This window comes from Arachis hypogaea, chromosome 4 (assembly GCF_003086295.3).
Source record: "Arachis hypogaea cultivar Tifrunner chromosome 4, arahy.Tifrunner.gnm2.J5K5, whole genome shotgun sequence".
Lineage (NCBI taxonomy): Eukaryota > Viridiplantae > Streptophyta > Magnoliopsida > Fabales > Fabaceae > Arachis > Arachis hypogaea.
This window is the reverse complement of record NC_092039.1, coordinates 111,855,571-111,879,048: the sequence shown is the minus strand read 5'-3', so window position 1 is coordinate 111,879,048 and position 23,478 is coordinate 111,855,571. Positions and strand designations below refer to the sequence as shown.

Here is a 23,478-nt window from a genome sequence, read left to right as displayed (position 1 = left end):
TATTTACCAAAAAAACTTTCTAAATTTGTGAAAGACAACATTAATTTAGAACAACATTGATGAAACTAATGAGAAATAAAATAATTTATATTCTCTTAGTTTTAAAAAAGGTAAATTCTACTCTACCCTTCCTATAATAACATGTATATTACCCTCTGTGACATGTCACTCTTTAATTAGTGGTTATGTTAACTATAGTTAAACTATTGGTAATTAAATTATACCCCAAAATAGATAATTGTATAATTTACTAAACTATTAAAAATTCAATTTTTGTTTCTTCCCCAAATCATGCTCCGAACAAATGAACCCTTGTTTTCAACTGATGATGTTATATCAAAGGCATGTTGTGGCTTTGCAGAATCAGCTACCCAAAATCGTGAAGACTTCTTGCAAATGTTGATCCTTAGGAAAGAAATTCCAGCATGGTTTGAGCATCAGGAAGAAGATGACGGAGTATCAGTGTCATTCCCCCAGAATTGTCCTTCAATTGAAACCATCGCACTTGCTCTCTGTTTCCTAATTGAAATTGAAGAATATATTGACGCAGTACAGCCATTGGTGATCTACAACGGTGAAAAATTCATCAACGCGAGTTTATCCGTGGGGCCACTTGTTCAGATCATTTGTTCATTGTCTGCGTGAATGGTTACTATTTTAGTAAGCTGTTATGCCAACATAATATAATTTTAGGTTATCATCATGATGATCTTGATATAGGACGTAGATATGGAGCACGTTGGGTGACTAAGTGTATGTTTGGATTACCGTTTGTAAACGGGAGTTTGCATAAAATTGATCTTTGTAAAATTGATTTTGATGAAAAGTTAGTTTGGATTAACGTGAAAAAATTATACTACTCAAAATTATTTTTAGATGAAAAATTACTAAAAGAGACATCAGTTTAAATAATTTTTTTATATATATGCAAAATCAGAACACTAATAAAAATAATATAAAAAATATCTATCATATAAATAAAATAAATACAATAAAAAATAAAAATATGAAAGAGAGTATTATAAATTTTATAATGTCAAACAAAAAGAAAATATTTTATAATTTTTTAGTACTGTTAGTACTCTTTAATTTAGTATTATTTTGGACTATAAATTTTCATTATTTATGGCTTTATTGTTATTTATAATTAATTTTTTATTTATTTTATCCTTTTTTATAGGATCATAATTTATATTATACAAAATTTTGATAATAAACGTAGTATATAATAATTATAATTACAAATTTTACAAGGTCAGAATAAAGAATATAAAAATTAATACAAAACAAAAATAGAGTACATCAAAAAATGGAAAAAAATCATACAGATCAAAAATAATAAAAATTCCATAAAATCAACAATATATATCATATGAACAAAAAATACAATAAAAAATAAATAAAATTCGTATGAATAAAATCAAATAAAAAAATAAAAAAATTTCATACACAACCTAAATACAATGTAGTAAAGGATAGAAAAAAAAGAATTCATATGAGCAAAAAAATAATAAAAATATCATAAAAAAAGTCAACAACATTTGTCATATGAATAAAAGAAATACAATAAAATAAATAAAAAATCATATGAACAAAGCCAAACAAAAATAAAAAAAAAAAGATTTCATAAAAAATATACATATAAAAAATAGTATAGTAAATGATAAAAAAAACTCATAAAAATATAACATAAGAAATCAGAACACTACACAAATAATATAAAAATATTTATCATATAAATAAAAAATATAATAAAAAATATAAAAATTAAAATATAAAAATGAGTATTAAAAATAAAAAATTAAAATATTCAATTTGCTAGTGATTAAAACAAATCTGAACTATTTTAATGAAAAAATAAATTAGAACGAACAACTATGAAGAAGTAGGAAGAACTACAAAGAATTATTGTGAAGGTAATAGTTACTGGTATCCTTTTCAAAGAAGGAAATGAAGGGTAGGGTTGGTAAAAAAGAAATAAATTTTTCATCTAATTTTCCAAGGATAATAAGTAACCATGAAACGCAGAGGCTACAAATTTTAGCTTCTCCTGAACGTGCTTTCAGAAGCAGAATCAATTCTGCATTCAGAAAGATAAAAATGGCCAAACATAAAAGTGAAACTTTCAAGAAACTCAAACGTACTTCTCTCCTCTCCAACGTGTTTGCCAAACACACCCTAAGCAAGACGAGTGGGGTACAGGTTGAGTTATTTTTTCTTTCAATTTCAGAGAGGAATGGAAAAATGGGCATTGAGCTTCTGAACAATGATAAGAAATATAACTTTACTTTTTAATGTTTACAGAAATTATATATTCTTCCCTCTTATAAAAATATTTAATTACAAAGTTACTCTACTTTAGTTAATATATTAACTCTTATTAAGTTAAATTAACTCAAACTAAAACTAAACATCCAATTAAAACATGCCATGTTATAAGGGGTAATTTACATGTTGATTTAGAGGGGGTTGGGTAGAACTCACCTTTAAAAAAAAGAGACTACATCCAAATATGAGAGTGAGGAACGAAGCAAATTTGGCGGTGGTTGGAATAAAACCACCGCTAAAATTAAGTATTGGTTCAGCAATTATGTGTGCAATTTTGTTACATTTAGCAGTGGTTGATCCTAACCGCCGCTAGATGTGAAACGGATAGCAACTCAACGACTAACCACTGCATTAACCGCCGCTATTCTACATTCAGCTACGGATTTCTACAATCGCTGCAAACCAGCCACCGCTATCTGCCGGAATTGTTGTAGTGTAATTACTATCTTATTTATCTTTTCTAATTTTCTGTCTTTCAATTCTCTTAATATTTTAAAATCAATTGGTTCCAATCTTCTCAGTTTTGAAAAAAAATTCATATTAATATATGAGGAACTACATCTAATTTGTTTCAATTGCTGAAAATATGAGATGAATGTTTGTCTAAAGAAAAATCATGAAAATTTATTTAAAGAGGATGCGATTATAGATGTTGGTAATTAGAATTTTATGAATGAAACTCATTCTGATGATCGGAGCCAGCAACAGCTGATGTAAATGAAGGACAAAAAGGGATAGAAAAATTAGAAGGCGAAGAATCTAGATTAGCATTTACACATGGTGCGTTAATTCTGTTAATGATAATTCTATTTCATAGAATATATTTAATGGGACTAGTAGCTTTCACAAGATGCAAAATCAGAATAATATCGCTGAATCAAAGGAAGAAATTTTCTATGGACCATCGATAGTTCTTAAGAAAGAAAAATAAGGGGAGGTAAAACAGACCAAAAAGAAAAAAAAATTATTTCACCATATTTAAAGTCTTAAATATCATAAACGATGAAGAAGAAAAATAATCTCAACCTAAAGAGAAATCGCAGTCCAAAGTTAATATTAAGCAGGCCAAGACTTTAAGAGGAAAAAGAGAAGAAAAATCTAAGAAAAGATTTTAACAAATTAAAAATAATAATATAAATAACAATCAAATAGTGAAACAGAAAAATTTTGCTAGTATTAAAATTTTCAAAGAAAAATTGGTTAACATTACCCACCATTTCAGATCAAGGAAGGAAGTTCTAAGTCAAAATGTAATACCCGGTCTAATCGAAATTAATTAAATAACAAGTTAAGTAGGAGCGAATATGGGTGGAAGATTTGGCAATTGGAATTTGATGATTTAAATATGATATTTGGATTCAGTGAATTTTTCCGAGTCGGAAAACATAGTTTTCTGCGTAAAAGCGCACAGTGAAATTTTGATCGGCAGTACCGACTGAGACCTGTCTAGTACTGCAGCTGAGAAAATTGATTATGAGTAAATAAGATTAAGAAATGAGGAATTATAATTAGGGGAGGTAGAAATATTTGAAGTGCGATTTAGAGCGCTAATCTTAAAGGTTTTGGTCCAAAATTGGGCCAACGGACAAAAATAAGTGAACTGGGCCTAAGTGGGCCCAAGACCCAACATATATAAACATTAGTTATGAGCATTTCAGCTCATTTTGCCCTAAAGAATGAGTGTTGGGCGCTGAATTGAGAAGAGAGAAGAGAAGAGAGAAAACCTAACTCTCTTTGATCTTCAAACCACCATAACTTGAGCTACGGAGCTCCGATTGACGAGCCGTTTGCGGCCACGCGTCGCTCTTCTCATCCTCTACAATTCTATATAAGTTTCGTGGTGAGTATTCCATTCATCTCTGCCCAGTTTTCGAAATTCTCCACTGTTATACGTTTTTGGGAAGTTAGTGTTGAAATCTTGTGATTTTGGGTGTTTAGGGATACTCCAACATGGATTCTAAGTGGGTTCTATCCCTACTTCATATGGGCTGAGGTAAGAAGTGCTCAAACCCTTGTGATTTATCATCTTTATAAGCCCTAGGTTGATGTATGAATGTGATATTGGTTATGTTAGTGCATTTGATGGTTTTGGTGCACAATTAGGAGATTGGTGTTGCTTGAGGAGCTTTGATGAGGCTTAGGGCTAAGGTTGGTGGAGACTTCCAAAGAAGAGGCTCAATTAATTTGGCTACAAGAGGTACGGTTTAAGTTTCATTTAAGTACCGTGTGGTGTGATGAAAATTCCTAGGCTAGATGCCCCTAGGATTAAGTTTGGATTGTGTAAATGGTTGGTGCTAATATGCATAGTTGGTATGTAATGTGAATTAATGATTGGGTTGAGAATTGTGTGGCCTTGTATGCTTGGTGTATTGAAAATTTGATGTTTTGGGTAATGAGTATTGATTTGTGATTTATGCATTTAAATTGTGAAATTGGGCCGGAGGCCGTAAATTTTGGGCCGGAGGCCGGAAAGAGGTAAGGAAGGTAAGTTGATGTGTGCATTGTATGATGACACAAGTGATTGGATGAATTTCAGATAATGAATATATGAATGATTGGGTTGGTTATTATTGAGGTTTGAGGAGTTGAAGTGTGAAAATTGGTAATTATGGGTGAAATTGTATAGATGAAGTATGTTGGATTTTGGGTGAGATATATTATGTGGTCATGTATGTGAGTATGATTATTGATGCCTTGATGGTATGATAATGCATGAGAGATATGTATGTTGTGATATATGCTTGAGGAATGATTAAGGTTGATTTGGGGGTGAAACCACATGATAGTGAGTATGATATTGATTATGTATAATGATGGTTGATTGGAAATAGTATTGTTGGAAATTGGGATGAGGAAGGATGTATGACATGTTGATATGTTTGTAATTTAGCCATTTGTTTGAAATGGGTAAAAATGGTTGTATGGTGGTTTTGTGAATCGTGGTAAAGTATTAATGTATGAGTTGAGGAGGCTTGATGTTGATTTTGGTATATTTTGATTGATTTCAAAAAGGGTTGAAACTAGCATGTTTTGGTTGATTTTAAAAAGGGTTGAAAATGGCACTTTGTGGTTTTGTATGAAAAACATGGTTTTTGGACATACTTTGATGGGACATAACTTGGACTTTGGATCTCTGTTTTGTGCCAAACTTGTTTAGAAATGAAATTGGATCCGGAATGTCCATGCCGTTCGAAAAACGGGTGAAAAACGATTTAAAATGAGAAAGTTATGTCCGTTGGAAGATTGGGGGTTAAATCTGTGAATTCTGCAGTTTTTAACTTAAAAAATTTTTAGCAGAAGGGCCCCTCACGCGTAGGCGCACTTGGCGCGTACGAGCCGTTTTTTTTAGAAAACGCCATCCACGCGTGCGCGTGGTGTGCGCGGGCGCGCCGATATGCTGCACCTAACGCCCAGCTATTTTCCCGAGAGTTGTGCCAGAGTTGTGCCAGTTTTGTGCCTGGGGCGCAAATGCACCCACGCGTACGCGTGGCTGACGCTTACGTGCCGTCTGACTGTGTTTCAATCCGTGCGTCCGCGTGTATGACGCATACGCGTCGATGAGCTTTGTGGCCATCCACGCGTGCGCGTGGAGTACGCGTACGCGTGGCCCTTTTTTCATCCCAAAGTTGATTTTTGAGTTTTAAAAACTAAATCTCATACGTCTAAGCCTCCGATCTCACCCCCCATGTATTAAATCATTATGATATGCCTATCAATGAGAAAAGAGTTAGGGGATGTGGTAACTTGCGAGTGAAGCAAGGGGAAAAGTTATGATCAATGATGATCAACGATGATTATATGAGATATGGAGGATGATGGTGGAAGTACCGTGTATGCCATGAGCCGAAGGGCTATATTTATTGATAAATGGCTGGTTCTTGATTGAACCATGAGCCGGATGGCTGAGTTATTGCCGGGGTACGGCAAAGCCATTATTGATTATGGCTGAGTATAAATACATATACGATTAATGAATGAATGTGTTAAATGGATAATAATGGAAAATGTTGAAATATGATGTGTAACCCCGGGTAGTAGGCAGTGGCGTTGTCCACTTGCTCCGGGTATGAGACGGAAAAGGATGTTTATGATAAATGAGTTTAATTATGGAGTTTTGAATGAATGTATTTGTGATACCTGGGTAGTAGTAAGGGTTGTGGTTCGTGCCACTTGCTCCAGGTTAATGTTTGAGATTTGATAACAATGAGGATTGATAATATGAATTGAGATTGAATGAATATATGTTTGAGATACCTGGGCAGTAGCAAGGGTTGTGGTTCGTCCCGCTTGCTCCGGGTTAATGATTAAGATACCTGGGCAGTAGCAAGGGTTGTGGTTCGTCCCACTTGCTCCAGGTCAGAGATTGTGACGTCTGGGTAGTAGCGACAGTAGTGGTGAATCCACTCGCTCCAGGTTGAGCTTTTAAACACCCGACTGGGTAGTAGCCGCAGTAGTGGTTGTTCCACTGGCTCTGGGTTGAGCGGGTAGTAGCAACGGGGTTGTAGCTCAAACCTACTTGCTCCGCAAGGGGTGTTTCTGTCCAATGGTTAGCTACCAGAACATGTCGGGTTGGCTATATAACCGACAGATGATATCATCAGCCATAGGGCAGGCATACATCATTTGCATATATTTGAATTGTTTGGGTTTGCCTATTTGTTTTGGGATTTCTACATCATATATGCTATGTTACCTTATTATATGCTACTTGTTCTACTTGTACCTTATTTGTGTATTAATTGTCTGTATTGCTTGTGTTTGTACAACTGAGAGATCCCTCATGTTGGTGTCGGTGTATGTTGAGGGCTGTTCTGGATGAGATGAATTGATAATGCGATTGCATGATGATGATGATTTTTTAATGAGATAATTTGATCCCCCTGGGTAGACGCAGTGATGTGATTTCACAAGCTCCAGGCGAGGGTATGATGTATTAATGTAGAGTTGCTGAGGCAGAACAACTAGTGATGGTTTTGCTTATGATTCTGAGTCTGATTCGTGGAAGAATCAGCGAGTTGGAAAACATGTGTAACATGAACTAGATTTAGTATCCCCTTACGACAGATGCCTATTTATGGATTAGTGGGAATCTAGGCTGGATACTTGGTGAAAAGGAGTTTAGGATGCTTAGTGAGTTTTTATTGCAGTGCATTGTATTTATTTGACACTTTTACCGTACTGGAAACCCATGGGCCCGGGGTTCTCATTCTGTATATATCTCTTGTTTTTCAGATACAGGTCCAGGTGCTCAGAAGTGAGCTGTGGTTCACCTGAGAGACGGCGAAGATGTTTATTTTCTCTACTTTGTGTTTTGCTTAGAATCTCTCCACCTTTGCTTTGAAAAGATTATATCATGTATTGAACTCTTTTGGAACTTGCCTATAGAGGCTCTTATGTTTCCTTTGGGAGAGATTAGGATATACTGTTGTCAACTACTTTCATACTGTACCCTAGCCGGCCTAAACTTCGCGGGTCGCGACTAGTGGCTATTTACTTATGCTATAAATATCTATCTGTTATCTATCTCTTAATCTCCTTTATGCCTTGTCCGTATATCGCGTTCGGTTTAACAATTTAACTTTTCGTTGTCGAAACGTGAGTGATACGTCTTCGCGATTTTATTTCTACTCTTTTCAGGCTTCTTGATTAATACTCTTTTCGAAAATTACCTATATTTATATATTAAAAATCCACCTGAGAGTCGTACCACTGTAATATCATTGACTTATGACTCGAGCATAAGAATTTGAATATTAGGGTGTTACACAAAATCTCAAAAAAAATGTCGTGCTAGCTGCTAATCAAAGAATCAATGAGTATCAGAGAAAAAATGTATAGTATATTCTATAATAATAATAATAATAATAATAATAATAATAATAATAATAATAATAATAATAATAATAATAATAATAATAAGTGGTTGAATAATAGTTTCTCATTTTTATATTTTTCAATTTGAACTAATTTGAACCTAATATATCGTTTTATATGTCAAGTGGATGTTAGTTTAATTTATGAGAGATTTAATTCAATAATCTTTTGTAGAATCTAAAATTCTTACTAGAGATTTAAGGATATAATTATTATCTCATTCATCTTTTCTAATTTTCTGTTTTCAATTATCTTTATCTTTTTAAATCAATTGGTTCCAACCTTCTCAATCTTGAAAAATGAATTCATGTTAGTATACGAGGGGGTTATATCTAATTTATTTCAATTGCTGAAAATATGGTTATAATAAGGTGAATGTTTGCCCAAAGAAAAATCATGAAAACTTATACAAAAAGGATGTAATTATAGATGTTGGTAATTAGAATCATATGAATGGAGCTCATTCTGATGATCGGAGTCAACAACAACAGACGTAAATGAAGGTCAAAAAGAGAAAGAATAAATAGAATGCGAAGAAATTGGATCAATAGAAGACAAAGAATCTAGATTAGCATTCACACATGGTGGCATTAATTCTATTAATGATAATTCTATTCCATAGAATATGCTTAATTGGACTAGCAGCTTTCACATGACACAAAATTAGAAAAATATCCCTGAATCAAAGGAAGAAAATCAGAGGAGGTAAAACAGACCGAAAAAAAAAAAGAAAATTATTCCATCATATTTGAGGTTTTAAATGTCATAAATGATGAGAAGGGAAAACGGTTTTAGCCTAAAGAGGAATCGTAGTCCAAAGTTAATATTCAATAGGTTAAGACTTCAAGAGAAAAAAAGAAGGAAATCTAAAAAAATATTCTAATAAATTAAAAATAATAATGCAAATAACAATCAAAAAGTGAAACATAAAAATTTTACTAGCATTAAAATTTTCAAAGGGAAAGAAGTTGACATTACCAAAGTACAATCACCATTTCAGATCAAAGAAGGAAGTTTTAAGTCAAAATTTCAAGAAAAAAATGTCATGCTAGCTGCTAATAAAAAAAACCAATGAGTATCAGGAAAAAAAAAACTGAAGAACAAAGAATATCGAAGTTAGTTTAGCAGATTAAACCAAGAAATATACAAAAACAACCAGCATGATGGGATGTACATTTCAATGGATGGCAGTTTAGATAACCAAACTAAACTCATCATTGCTAAAATAATGGGAAGGGGTCCTATGGCTCATTATATGAGGTCTCTAAAAGACAAACTTCCAGAACTACAGAAAAACAACCAAGACAAGTGCACGAAAGACGAGAGCTGCTCTACCCATAAAAAAGAACCCTCAAGTAGGAAAGAGAAGCAGATAGATTTGTCTACCAATATTATGGAAGCTTGACTGCTTCGATTATGGATAGAGATTTTTATCCTTAGGATTCTATTTATTTTATCTTTGCTATTATGAATATTTTCATTTGAAATTGTAGAGGGGTCTCGTCAAAAGGTTTTTCACACTATTGTTAAAGATCTCAGAGTTAAATATAATTTTAAGTTTTGTATCTTACTTGAAACTCACATTTTAGGGATTAAAGTGGAGAATATTATTAGAAAATTAGGCTTTGACTCTTGAAGTATTAGTGAGACGGAAGGTTTTTCAGGAGAAATTTAGTGTGTAAGGATAAAAAATTCATGTAATATCAAGACCCTCGTTATGTATAAATAGTTTATTCATATGGCAATACAGTGAAAAAGTCAAATTCCTTGAAATTTTACAGTGATTTATGGCATCCCCCAAGTGGAAAATAGAAATTTGTTATGGAACAACATTGAAAGAGATTTATCTCAACATCAATGGTTTTTGGTGCTTGAGAGGTGATTTTAACTGTATCCTTTCTCTTAATAATTCGGGGGATTATCATAATCTCACTCAAGATACTCATAAATTTTTTAATTGTTTAAACTGCTATAAATTAAAAGATTTATACTTTTCAGGTCCTTCTTTTACCTGACATTGTTATGAAAAAATAGTAAAAGGTGACTTGATTATTTTTTAAGTAATTTTGAGTTTGTAAATAGATTCTTAGATGTTGGAATTAGACATCTTCCTAAATTAAAATCTGATTATCTTCTTATTTTGCTAGATTTTAGAGCTACTACTAGCAACTAAATGGAAAGACTTTTTAGATTTTTAGCCCCTTGGTTCCTTCACGAAGAATTTAACAATCTAGTAAAAAATAGTTGGGATAAAAATAATAACTTCCTACAGAACATTGTCAACTTTATTAATAATATTAAAATGTGAAATAAAGAGGTCATCAGGAATATCTTTAAAAAGAAGAAGCAGATCCTGAAAAGATTAGAAGGGATCAATACAGAACTATCTTTAAGCCAAAATTTCTTTCTTGAAGACCTCCAAAAAGAGCTTTAGAAAGAGCATGAGTTTATTGCTATTCAAGAAGAGATGCATTAGCAGCAGATGTCCCAATGTAATATCATCAACTTCGAAAAATTCTAAAATATTTTGATCAAAAAATTAATAAAAAGCACGAGAGGAACAGAGTCATGCAAATCAAATTTGAAGATGGGACTTAGGTGGATGATATAGATATGCTTAAAGATTGGGGAGTCGGTTTCTTTAAAAATCTATATACTAATGACGTTATTATATCTATTCTTTGTTTAAGAAATATTTTCTAGACTAAGGGAGAATGACTATATTAAAATTGGCAAAGAAGTGTGTGTTTATGACTAAATTAAAAACAACAGCCTTTAATATGGAAACTGGAAAGCTCCTACGAATGATGGGTTATCGGCTAAATTTTACCAACAATCTTGGTGTTTCAGGACCCAAATAGCATTGATACGGTTAACCAAACTCTTATTTCTATAATCCCAAAAATACACTCTCCTAAAAATTTTAGTCATTTTAGGTCTATTAGTCTTTGTAATGTTTGTTACAAAATTATTACTAAGATTATTACTGGCCATTTAAAATATTTTATGCCTGGTACCATATCCAACACTCAATCTAATTTTGTGACTAACAAGATAAGTGCAAATAACATTCTTGTAGCACAAAAAGTTATTAACTCCATGAGGAATAAGAAGGTTGAAAAAGGTTTTATGGCTATCAAAATTGACCTAGAGAAAGTATATGACAGAGTTTGTTGAAAGTGACTTATTTTTTTTGTCTTTCCTCTCTTCAATACAAAATGTCAAAAGTTTAATTAGAATCATATATGATGATGAACTATGGTAACTAGAAAGTTTATTTTCAATTCAATATACAATTTTTTCTTTTAATTTAGGTAATTTAATATAAGAATAATTTTACTGTGAAAAGTTGTATATGAAAGTTGCATATGAGAGTACAACAACAACAATAACAACAACAACAACAACAACAACAACAACAATAATAACAACAATAATAATAATAAGCGGTTGAATAATAGTTTCTCATTATTATAATTTTTTTATTTGAACTAATCTGAACCTAATATATCGCTTTACATGTCAAATAGATGTTAGTTTAATTTAAGAGAGATTTATTAAATAATTTTTTGTAGAATACAAAATTCTTACCAGAGATTTGAGTATATAATTATTATCTCATTCATCTTCTCTAATTTTCTGTGTTTAATTCTCTTTATTTTTTAAACCAATTAGTTCCAACTTTCTTAGTCTTGAAAAAAGAATTTATGTTAATATACAAGAGACTACATCTAATTTATTTCAATTACTGAAAATATGGTCAAAATTAGGTGAATGTTTGTCCAAAGAAAAATCATGAAAATTTATCTAAAGAATGTGCGATTATAAGTGTTGGTAATAAGAATGTTATGAACGAAGCTCATTCTGATGATTGGAGCCAGTAACAACTAAAGTAAATAAATGACAAAAGAGAAAGAAAAAATTGAAGGCGAAGAATCTGGATCAATAGAAGGCGAAGAATCTGGATCAGTATTCACACATGGTGCCGTTATTTCTGCTAATGATAATTCTATTCCGTAGAATATGTTTAATGTGACCAGCAACTTTCACAACACATAAAATTAGAATAATATCTCTGAATTAAAAAAAGAAAATTTGTATGGACCATCGATAGTTATTAAAAGGCAACAACGAAAAAATAAGCAAAAATCAGGGAAGGTAAAACAGACCAAAAACAAAGAAAATTATTCCATCATATTTGAGGTCTTAAATTTCATAAATGATGAGAAAGAAAAATAGTATCAGCCTTTGAAAGAATTGCAATCCAAAGTTAATATTCAGTAGGCCAAGACTTCAAGAGAAGAAAAAAGGAGAAAATCAAAGGAAAGATTCTAGTAAATTAAAAATAGTAATGCAAATAGCAATCAAATAGTGAAATAGAAAAATTTTATTAGGACTAAAATTTTCAAAGAAAAAGAGGTAGATACTACCAAAGTAGAGTCACCATTTCAGATCAAAGAAGGAAGTTTTAAGTCAAAATTCCAAGAAAAAAAATGTCGTGCTAGCAGCTAATCAAAGAACCAATGAGAATTTGGAAAAAGAATGTGAAAAATACAAAAAATACTGGAGTTAGTTTAGCAGATTAAACTAAGAAATATACAAAAATAACCAGCGTGATGAAATCAACATTCCAATGGATGGTAGTTTAGATAACCAAACTAAAGTCATCAATACTAAAATGATGGGAGGGGTCCTATAGATCATGATATGAGATCTTTAAAAGACAAACCTCTAAAATCAGAAAAAAGCAATCAAGGCAAGTGCACGAAGGACAAGAGCTACTCTACTCATAAAGAAAAACTCTCAAGTAGGAAAGAGATGCAGACAAATTTGTCTACCAATACTATAAAAACTTGACTACTTCGATAGAGAAATTTTATTCTTAGGATTCTCTTTATTTTGTCTTTGTTATTATGAATATTTTTATTTGGAATTATAGAGGAACCTTGTCAAAAGTCTTCCACATCATTATTAAAGATCTCAAAGTTAAATATAACTTTAAATTTTGTATCTTACTTGAAACTCACATTTCAGGGATTAAAGCGGAGAATATTATTAGGAAATTAGTCATTGACTCTTGGAGCATTAGTGAGTCAGAAATTTTTCAAGAGAAATTTGGTGTCTATGAATGAAAGATTCATGGAATATCAAGACACTCGTTACGCATAAATAGTTTATTCACATGGCAATCCAATAAAAAAAGTCGAATCCCTTAGAATTTTACAGTGATTTATGACAGCCCCCAAGTGAAAAATAGAAATTTGTTATGGAGCAACTAGCTCTTGGTGCCTGAGAGGCAATTTTAACTCTATCCTTTCTCTTAATGTTTAGGGAGATTCTCATAATCTCTCTTAAGATACTCATGATTAGGTTTGTTAATTGTTTAAATTGCTTTGAATTAAAAGATTTAGACTTTTCACGTCCTTCTTTTATCTGACAACTCTACAAAAAAATAGTAAAAAGAGACTTGATTATTTTTTAAATAATTTTGAGTTTACAAATATATTCTTAGATGTTGGGATTAGACATCTTTCTAAATTAAAATCTGATCATCTTCCTATTTTACTAGATTTTAGAGCTACTATTAGCAACCAAGTGAAATGACCTTTTAGATTTTTAGCCCCTTAGTTCCTTCACAAAGAATTCAACAACTTGGTGGAGAATAGTTGGGATAAGGACAATAACTTCCAGTAGAACATTGACAACTTTATCAATAATATCAAAATGTGAAATAAAGAGGTCTTTGAAAATATCTTAAAAAATAGATCCTAAAAATATTAGAAAGGTTTAACACAAAATTGGTCTTAAGCCAAAATTTCTTTTTTTAAAGATCTCCAAAAAGAGTTTTGGAAAGAGCATGAGTTTATTGCTATCCAAGAAGAGATGAATTGGCAGAAGATGTTCCACTGCAGTATCATCAACTTCGGAAACAGAAATACAAAATATTTTCATCAAAAAGCCAATAGAAAATATGAGAGGAACAGAGTCATGGTAATCAAGTCTGAAAATGAGGTTTAGGTGGATGATATAGATATGCTTAAAGATTGGGGAGTCAATCTTTTTAAAAATCTCTATACTAATGACATTATTATATATATATTTTCTATTTAAAGAATATTTTCTATACTAAAGGACAATGACTATATTAAAATTGGCAAAGAAGTGTGTATTTATCACTAAATTGGCAAAGAAGTGTGTGAAAAGTTGGAAAGCTCCCAAAAATAATGGGTTACCGGCTAAATTTTACCAAGAATCTTGGAGTGTATGGTTGACTTTTTATTTGAATGGGTTAAATTGGTGTTTCGGGATCCAAATAGCATTGATAGGGTTAATCAAACTCTTATTTTTATAATCCCAAAAATACACTCTTCTGAAAATTTTTGTCATTTTAAGTCTATTAGACTTTGTAATGTCTGTTACAAAATTATTACTAAGATTATTGCTGGTCATTTAAAATATTTTATGTCTAGTATCATATCCAACACTCAATCTAATTTTGTGACTAACAAAATAAGTGCAAATAACATTCTAATAGCACAAGAAGTTATTAACTCCGTAAGGAATAAGAAGGTTGAAAAATGTTTTACCAAAATTAACCTGGAGAAAGCATATAATAGAATTTGTTGAAAGTGACTCATTTTTTTGTCTTCCCTCTCTTCAATACAAAATGCCAAAAGTTTAATTAAAATCATATCTAATAATGAGCTATGGTAGTTAGAGAATTTGTTTTCAATTCAATATGTAGTTTTTTTCTCTTAGTTTTGGTAATTTAATATAATAATAATTTTACTATGAAAAGTTGTGTATAAAAGTTGCATATGAGAGTACAATAATAATAATAATTGGTTGAATAATAGTTTCTCATTCTTATAATTTTTCAATTTGAACTAATCTGAACCTAATATATCGTTTTATATGTCAAGCGGATGTTAGTTTAATTTATGACAGATTTATGCAATAATCTTTTGTAGAATATAAAATTCTTACTAGAGATTTGAGTATATAATTACTATCTCATTCATCTTCTCTAATTCTCTGTCTTCAATTCTCTTTATTTTTTTAAACCAATAGGTTCCAACCTTCTCAATCTTGGATAAAGAATTCATATTAATATATAAGAGACTACATCTAATTTATTTCAATTACTGAAAATAAGGTCAAAATAAGGTGAATGTTTGTCCAAAGAAAAATCATAAAAATTTATCTAAAGAGGATGCGATTATAGGTGTTGTCAATAAGAATTTTATGAACGAAGCTCATTTTGATGATTGGAGCGAACAACAGCTGATGTAAATAAAGGACAAAAAGAGAAAGAAAAATAAAAGGCGAAGAATCTGGATCAGTAGAAGGCGAAGAATCTGGATTAGCATTCGCATATGGTGCCGTTAATTCTGCTAATAATAATTCAATTTCATAGAATATGTTTAACGGGACCAGCAGTTTTCACAAGATGCAAAATCAGAATAATATCCCTAAATCAAAAGAAGAAAATCTGTATCAACCATAGATAGTTGTTAAGAGGCAACAATGAAAAAATAAGCAAAAATCAGGGAAGGTAAAACAGACCGAAAAGAATGAAAATTATTCCACCATGTTAGAGGTCTTAAATGTCATAAACGATGAGAAAGAAAAATAGTATCAGCCTAAAGAAGAATCACAGTCCAAAATTAATATTCAACAGGCAAGACTTCAAGAGCAAAAAAAAAACTGGGGGAAAGAATCTAAAAAAAGATTCTAGCAAATTAAAAATAGTAATGCAAATAACAATCAAATAGTAAAACAGAAAAATTTTGTTAGCATTAAAATTTTCAAAGAAAAAGATGTAGACACTACTAAAGTACAGTCACCATTTCAGATCAAAGAAGGAAGTTCTAAGTCAAAATTCAAAGAAAAAAATATTGTGCTAGCTGATAATCAAAGAACCAATGAGAATTTGGGTAAAAAATGTGAAGAATACAAATAATATTGGAGTTAGTTTAGCAGATTAAACTAAGAAATATATAAAAATAACCAGCATGATGGAATGTACATTCCAATGGATGGTAGTTTAGACAACTAAACTAAACTCATCATTGCTAAAATGATGGGAGGGATCCTATAGCTCATGATATAAGATTTCTAGAAGACAAACCTCTAGAACCAGAGAAAAACAACCAAGGTGAGTGCACGAAGGACAAGAGCTTATCTACCTATGAAGAAAAATTCTCAAGTAAGGAAGAGATGCAAACAAATTTGTCTACCAATATTATAGAAGCTTGACTACTTCGATTATGGATAGAGAATTTTTATCCTTAGGATTTCCTTTATTTTGTCTTTGTTATTATGAATATTTTTATTTGGAATTGTAAAGGAACCTCGTCAAAAGATCTCAGAGTTAAATATAACTTTAAGTTTTGTATCTTACTTGAAACTCATATTTCAGGGATTAAAGCGGACAATATTATTAAACCAATTAGTTACAACCTTCTCAATCTTGAAAAAAAAAATTCATATTAATATACGAGAGACTACATTTAATTTGTTTTAATTGCTGAAAATATGATCATAATAAGGTGAATGTTTGTCTAAAAAAATCATGAAAATTATCTAAAAAGTGTGTGATTATTGGTGTTGATAATCAAAATTTTATGAACGAAACTCATTTTGATGATCGGAACCAGCAACAGCTGACGTAAATGAAGGCCAAAAAGAGAAAGAAAAAAACAAAGGCGAAAAATCTAGATCAATAGAAGGCAAAGAATCTGGATCAACATTCACACATGGTGCCGTTAATTCTATTAATGGTAATTCCATTCTGTAGAATATGCTTAATGGAACTAGGAGCTTTCACAAGGCACAAATTCAGAATAATATTCCTGAATCAAAGGAAGAAAATCTTTATGGACCATGGATAGTTAATAAGAGGCAACAATAAAAAAATAAGTAAAAACTAGGGGAGGTAAAATAGACCAAAAAGAAAGGAAATTATTTCACCATATTTGAGGTCTTAAATGTCATAAATGATGAGGAAGGAAAATAGTATCAGTCTAAAGAAGAATCACAGTACAAAGTTAATATTTAGCAGGCCAAAACTTCAAGAGAAAAAAAAATAAGAAAATCTACGAAAAGATTCTAGCAAATTAAAAATAGTAATGCAAATAACAATCAAATACAACAGAAAAATTTTGTTAGCATTAAAATTTTTAAAGGAAAAGAGGTAGACACTACCAAAGTACAGTCACCATTTCAGATCAAAGAAGGAAGTTCTAAGTCAGAATCACAAGAAAAAATGTCGTGCTAGCTGCTAATTAAAAAATCAATGAGAATCTGGAGAAAGAATGTGAAGGATACAAAGAATATTGGAGTTAGTTTAGTAGATTAAACTAAGAAATATACAAAAATAAGCAGCATGATGGAATGTACATTCCAATGGATGGTAGTTTAGACAACCAAACTAAAGTCATCATTGCTAAAATGATGGGAGCGTCCTATGGCTCATGATATGAGATCTCTAAAAGACAAACCACTAGAACCAGAGAAAAACAACCAAGGTGAGTGCACGAAGAACGAGAGCTACTCTACCTATAAAGAAAAATTCTCAAGTAGGGAAGATATGCAGACAAATTTGTCTACCAATATAATAAAAATTTGACTACTTCGACTATGGATAGAAAATTTTTATCCTTAGAATTCTCCTTATTTTATCTTTGTTATTATGAATATTTTTATTTGGAATTGTAGAGGAACCTCGTCAAAAATTTTTCACATCATTATTAAAGATCTCAAAATTAAATATAACTTTAAGTTTTGTATCTTACTTGAAACTCACATTTCAGGAATTAAAATGGAGAATATTATTAGAAAATTAGGCTTTGACTCTTCGAACATTAGTGAGATAGAAGATTTTTTAATAGAAATTTGGTGTTTAATGTAAGACCCAGAACTTTTGAAAAGTCTTATTATGAGCAAGTCTCAAATCCTACAGTTATTTATAGCCTTAATTTCAGAGATTATTTTATTATAGATAATTTAAGGCAAGTTTTGATTTATTGGATTTGAGATAAGTTATAATTATTATCCAATTTTAAAATTATTGGATTATTTTCTATATTTAAAGTATAAAGTTGATAGTTATGAAATAATAAGGATTTTATATGATTTGGATTAGATAAGTAATATTTTAAATATTATTACTGCTATTTTGGAAAATGAAGAAATTAAGTATATTATTTCTAATTTTTAGATTTGGGCATTTTATTGAAAATAATTTGTGAAATTGGTAAGCAAATAGTATTTTCAATGTACAAATAGTGTTAGATTTAATTTGGGTTTCAATTACTATATTATTCCCAATTTTATGTGAAATTACCAAATCACCCTCAGCCCTAATTTTTGAAAAGGAAAACCCTAACCCTGAAAACCTAACTAGAACCCATTTCTCCCTTTGAACCCAGCAGTCGCACCCCACTTGTTTCCCTCTCACCCTCTCATTCATAGAAACATGGAAAGGAAGAACGGGAAAATCAAAAATGGAGACTGGGCCAGAAGGAGAGAAGGAGAGGGGGAAAGGATCGGCGCCGCCGGCTGGGTACTGCCGGACTGCCGCACGCGAGGAGTGCCGCCGTCGAAGCCGCCCCGTTCATCCCTGCCCAGTCGCGGTTCGACCACCATCATCCCGTTTCGTCGCCTGAAGAGTGTCACGAAGGCGAGAGAAAGCTCGTGCGCGCAGGGGAGAGGAAGGAGGCGCTGGTTGGCCGCCGCACCTTGCCGTCGATCGCCATTGAACCGCGCCGGACCCAGAACTGCGAACGTGAGGGGTGCGATACAGGAGCCGACACGAGGAAGAGGGAGTGCGCGTGCGCGCGCAGGAGAAGGGTGAAGCTGCTATCACCACCGTTGGTGAGCTGCGCCGCCGTTGACCTTGCCGCAGAGACAGTCGCCGTCCTTTATGGCAGAGCAGACGAGAGAGATCTGAAGGTGTGCTGGGAGTCCAGCCACCGCGCCCAGCCGCTGTTTGCGTCGCCGGCGCCGCCTCGGTCGGAACTGCCGCCATCAGAAAAGGGTTCTGGCCGCCAGGGGTGGTTCTCGACTCCCGGGACCACCGCCGGAGTCTCTGGCTACTTCTTCCGTCGCCTAAAAAAACTCTACCGGTAAGGGCTTTGAATTTGGTTTATTCGTTTAAGATTCCGACAGCTTTATCGCCTTTGTATGTGGGTTTCAGTTACCAACGTCGGAGTCCGGTCGCCGCTGTCACTTGAGGTGGCTGACGTGCTGCTGCCGAACCGGTTCAAGAGACCGCCGCTGTTCGGTTCAGCCGTTTCTTCTTCGGTAAGTATGTTTCGGAAAGCCTCACGTTAGTTTTCAGTTGTGTTTGGTTAATAAATGAGTTTTGGTAACGTGGGGTCGAGTCCTGATTGTTATATGTTGCGATTAGTGTTGCTATGGTTATTGCAAAAGTGGCTGGGAGCTGAGGTTTTGGTTGTCGGTGATTTCGAGTTGAGACGAAAAGGACTCGGTGAAGCGTTTGGGATATGAAATTTGCGTTTTGAGGTAGGGGCGCTTTCCAAAAACTATGTTTTGTGTATTGGAATTATTACATATGGATACTGATGTGAGATATTGTGTATTTAGTGATTGTATCTGCCTTATGTATTATTTGATTGACTTGAATGATTATGGATATTGGTTTGGCTGAGTTGTTGTGCGGCTTTGTGAAATATAATGTTTTGAAGTTGATTCTTTAAAGATTTGAAATCTGAGTTTAAACCGTTGAGGATTGGTTTGAATTGAGTCAATTATTTCAATGATGTGAAAAGTCGAATGCACTTCTGAATTCAACTTGGTTTATTTTAATTGATTTGGTTTTGGACAAATGATTCGTTAATTGAACCGTTTCTTTAAAGCTTTGGAAATGAGTTATATCGATTGATATTAAGTTGATTTTGAAATGGTATCCTTGAGATACGCCACTGAGGCGATTGCTGGATTTAGCTTGCTTTAAATTGATTTCTGATTTTGAGCTGTTGAAAAGGAATGAGAAATGGTTTAGTTGGGACCCGAACCGGGTGGCAAAAGTCCAAGTTTTAGGGGAGGTGCTGCCGAAATTTTTATAAAAACCTTAGTCTTGTTTGAAAGGTTATTTAAAAAGGGTTGAATTTGAGAAATTGTATTATTTGATTTATTAAGAGGATATTTATGTTTTCAAGCTTAATTTACTTGATGAACCTTATACGTTGACTTTGGCTTATTTAGAACTGAACTATTGTTACCGTTTGAATCACTGAAGGAAAGAATGATGCTTTAATATTGATTTCAATATAAAAGGGAGTTTTTAGTGATTTTTAAAGGAACCTAGACTTTTGATTGAGTAATCAAGTTTGAGGCATTTTGGAAGAGTTGGAAAAATGGGTTCCAAAAAGAAATCTGAAAGCGGTTTGATTCAAATGAACCGGTTCCGTTTCAATGAGTTGATTTTTGGACCGGGTTGGAACTTGTGATTTTGTATGGCCAGTTTTATAGTAAATTCAGTTTTATTTACTTGAACCGAGAATTTATGATTTTAAGAGTTCCAATGAATTTTAAGGAATTGATATAGGTTGACCTTCCCTAAAGACTTGGGACTCTGCCGAGAAACTTTTGTCATAAAATCCCATTGTTGGATGGGTGATTTTGAATGCTTTGAAATAAATCCTTAACTTGCCATGGTTTGGAAGTTTGGAAAGAGAATGCCGAGAGTGGCTCTGTTTTAAAAAGGGAACTCACTTTGAGTAAATTTGGCTTATGAGCCTGAGATGATTTGAGAAACGAGATTTCTAAAGCCAAGGCTGAAAAGAGTTGAAACTTGATTTCAAAGTGAAATGAATTGAGAAAATGATTTATGGCTTAAATGCCGATTTCATAATTTGATGATTTTGAATGTGGAAGTGCTGTTTTGTTGTGAGCCGGAATGGCTTTGAATGATATGAATATTGGCTGGTTCTGGATTGAACCGTGAGCCGGAATGGCTGTGTGTGATTATTAATATTGGCTGGTTCTGGATTGAACCGTGAGCCGGACGGCTGAGATGGATGTTGATCCATGATTGAGAATGAAAGCATTTATGCTGAGATATTGATAAGTTGTGATGTTTGCACTTCCACTATCGGAGATGAGGGTTTCCCTGGGTAGTAGCAGTGGCTAGCCACCACGTGCTCCAGGTTGAGACTTGATACTCTATTGACCCTATGTCGTAAGTGTGGCCGGGCACTGTGAAAGTCCCGGATGAGCTCGCCCCCGAAATATTCACCAGTGAGGGTGATGGATATGGATCATGTTTATGATCAAGTTTATGATGAGTATAACTCGAGTTGGGGATGCGCGACAGAAGGACAGTCCAATGGTTAGCTACCAGGACTTGTCGGGTTGGCTCTATAACCGACAGATGATATCATCAGCCACTAGGGACAGGCATGCATCATGTGCATCTATGTGACATTGTTTGGGTATGCATATTGTACTTGGTTTGCCTATGTGATTAACTGCTAATTGTTCTACTTGCAATAACTGTTTGTTTGTGTTTGCATCTTCCTACTTGTGTTTGCATTTGGAATTCTGTTGGATTGTGGTTGGATTATTTGGGCCTAGGGCCGTGGTTGAATGAGATGGACCGATGGTTGGTTTCGGTTTTGTGGTTCTGGTTTGGAATAAGATATGAAAGGTTATTTTGGTTTAGTATAGATAAACCTTTTTGAAATGCTTTGATGTTTTGAGAATTTAACAGTTTCTCTTTCAGAAAAGATTTCTGACTTTACTTTTATTGTAAACTGTTGTTTTTGAAAAGAGGCATAAGATGGTTATTAATCACTGGTACGGTTTATCTTCATGTATCCTATTACAGTAATTCCCAAAAACCCTCTACTGAGAACCCTTTCGAGGATGATGTTCTCACCCCTTACATTTTTCCCCTTTCAGGATTTGGGCGCAGAAGTTATGAAGAGTTTAATTATGTGTTATTGAGATGCTCTGTATTGCTTTAGATTATTATTTTTGTACCCTCGCCTTTATCTTGATATATTCTATAAGAGGGATAGGAATTGTATTGGTTAATGTTTGTAATATTACTTATATATATGTATGTATATATATATGGATGTATCTTTTAAGAGTTTTTGTAAGTTGTATGGTATCTATGGATGTACTTTGTCGAACGAAAGTATTTTGGGAGTGGTATTGCGTTTTTAAAGTTTTAACAGGCTCATATTTTAGTATTAACTAGTATAGGTGTCGTCGTAATGTTCGAGCTATCAGAGTTGCGCAGCCGGAAGCGTGAGATTTGGTAGTTAGGGTGTTACATTTATGGATGAAAGATTCATGGAATATCAGGACCCTCGTTACGCATAAATAGTTTATTCACATGGCTATACAGTGAAAGCCAAAGTTCTTAGAATTTTATAGTGATTTACGACAGTTTTCAAGTGGAAAATAGAAATTTGTTATGGAGAAACATTGAAGAAATTTATCTTAGCATCAATGGCTTTTGGTGCTTGGGAGGTGATTTTAACTCTATCATTTCGCTTAATGATTAGGAAAATTCTCATTATCTCTCTCAAGATACTCATAATTAAGTTTGTTAATTGTTTAAATTGCTATGAATTAAAAGATTTAGACTTTTTCGGTCCTCCTTTTATCTGAAAACGCTACAAAAAAGTAGTAAAAAAAGACTTGATTATTTTTTAAGTAATTTTAAGTTTGCAAATAAATTCTTAGATGTTGGGAGTAGACATCTTTCTAAATTAAAATCTAATCATATTTCTATTTTTTCTAGATTTTAGAGGTACTATTAACAACCAAATAGAAAGACCTTTTAGATTTTTAGCATCTTGGTTCCTTTACAAAGAATTCAACAACCTGGTGAAGAATAGTTGGGATAAGTACAATAACTTCCTGCAGAATATTGCCAACTTTATCAATAATATTAAAATGTGGAATAAAGAGGTCTTTAGGAATATCTTTAAAAAGAAAAAATGGATCTTGAAAAGATTAAAAGGGATTAATACAAAGCTATTCTCAAGCCAAAATTACTTTTTTAAAGACCTCCAAAAAGAGTTTTGGAAAGAGCATGAGTTTATTGCTAAATTTTAATATGAAAAGCTGGAAAGCTCCCAAGAATGATAGGTTACCGGCTAAATTTTACCGACAATCTTGTAGTGTATGGTTGACTCTTTATTTGAATGGGTTAAATTGGTGTTTCAAGACCCGAATAGTATTGATAAGGTTAACTAAACTCTAATTTGTATAATCCAAAAAATACACTCTCCT

The 23,478-nt window shown here is 32.8% G+C and overlaps 1 protein-coding gene across 1 annotated transcript; it reads left to right on the top strand.

Moving 5' to 3' along the window:
- Positions 1–291: 291 nt before the first annotated feature.
- LOC112795195 (uncharacterized) lies at positions 292–22,372 on the top strand. The gene is made up of 6 exons (XM_025837141.3): positions 292–574; positions 694–773; positions 18,679–19,331; positions 19,403–19,509; positions 19,616–19,731; positions 22,132–22,372. Exons 1-4 carry the CDS (start codon positions 292–294, stop codon positions 19,437–19,439), a joined length of 1,053 nt encoding a protein of 350 aa, XP_025692926.1. The 3' UTR covers positions 19,440–19,509; positions 19,616–19,731; positions 22,132–22,372.
- Positions 22,373–23,478: the final 1,106 nt, after the last annotated feature.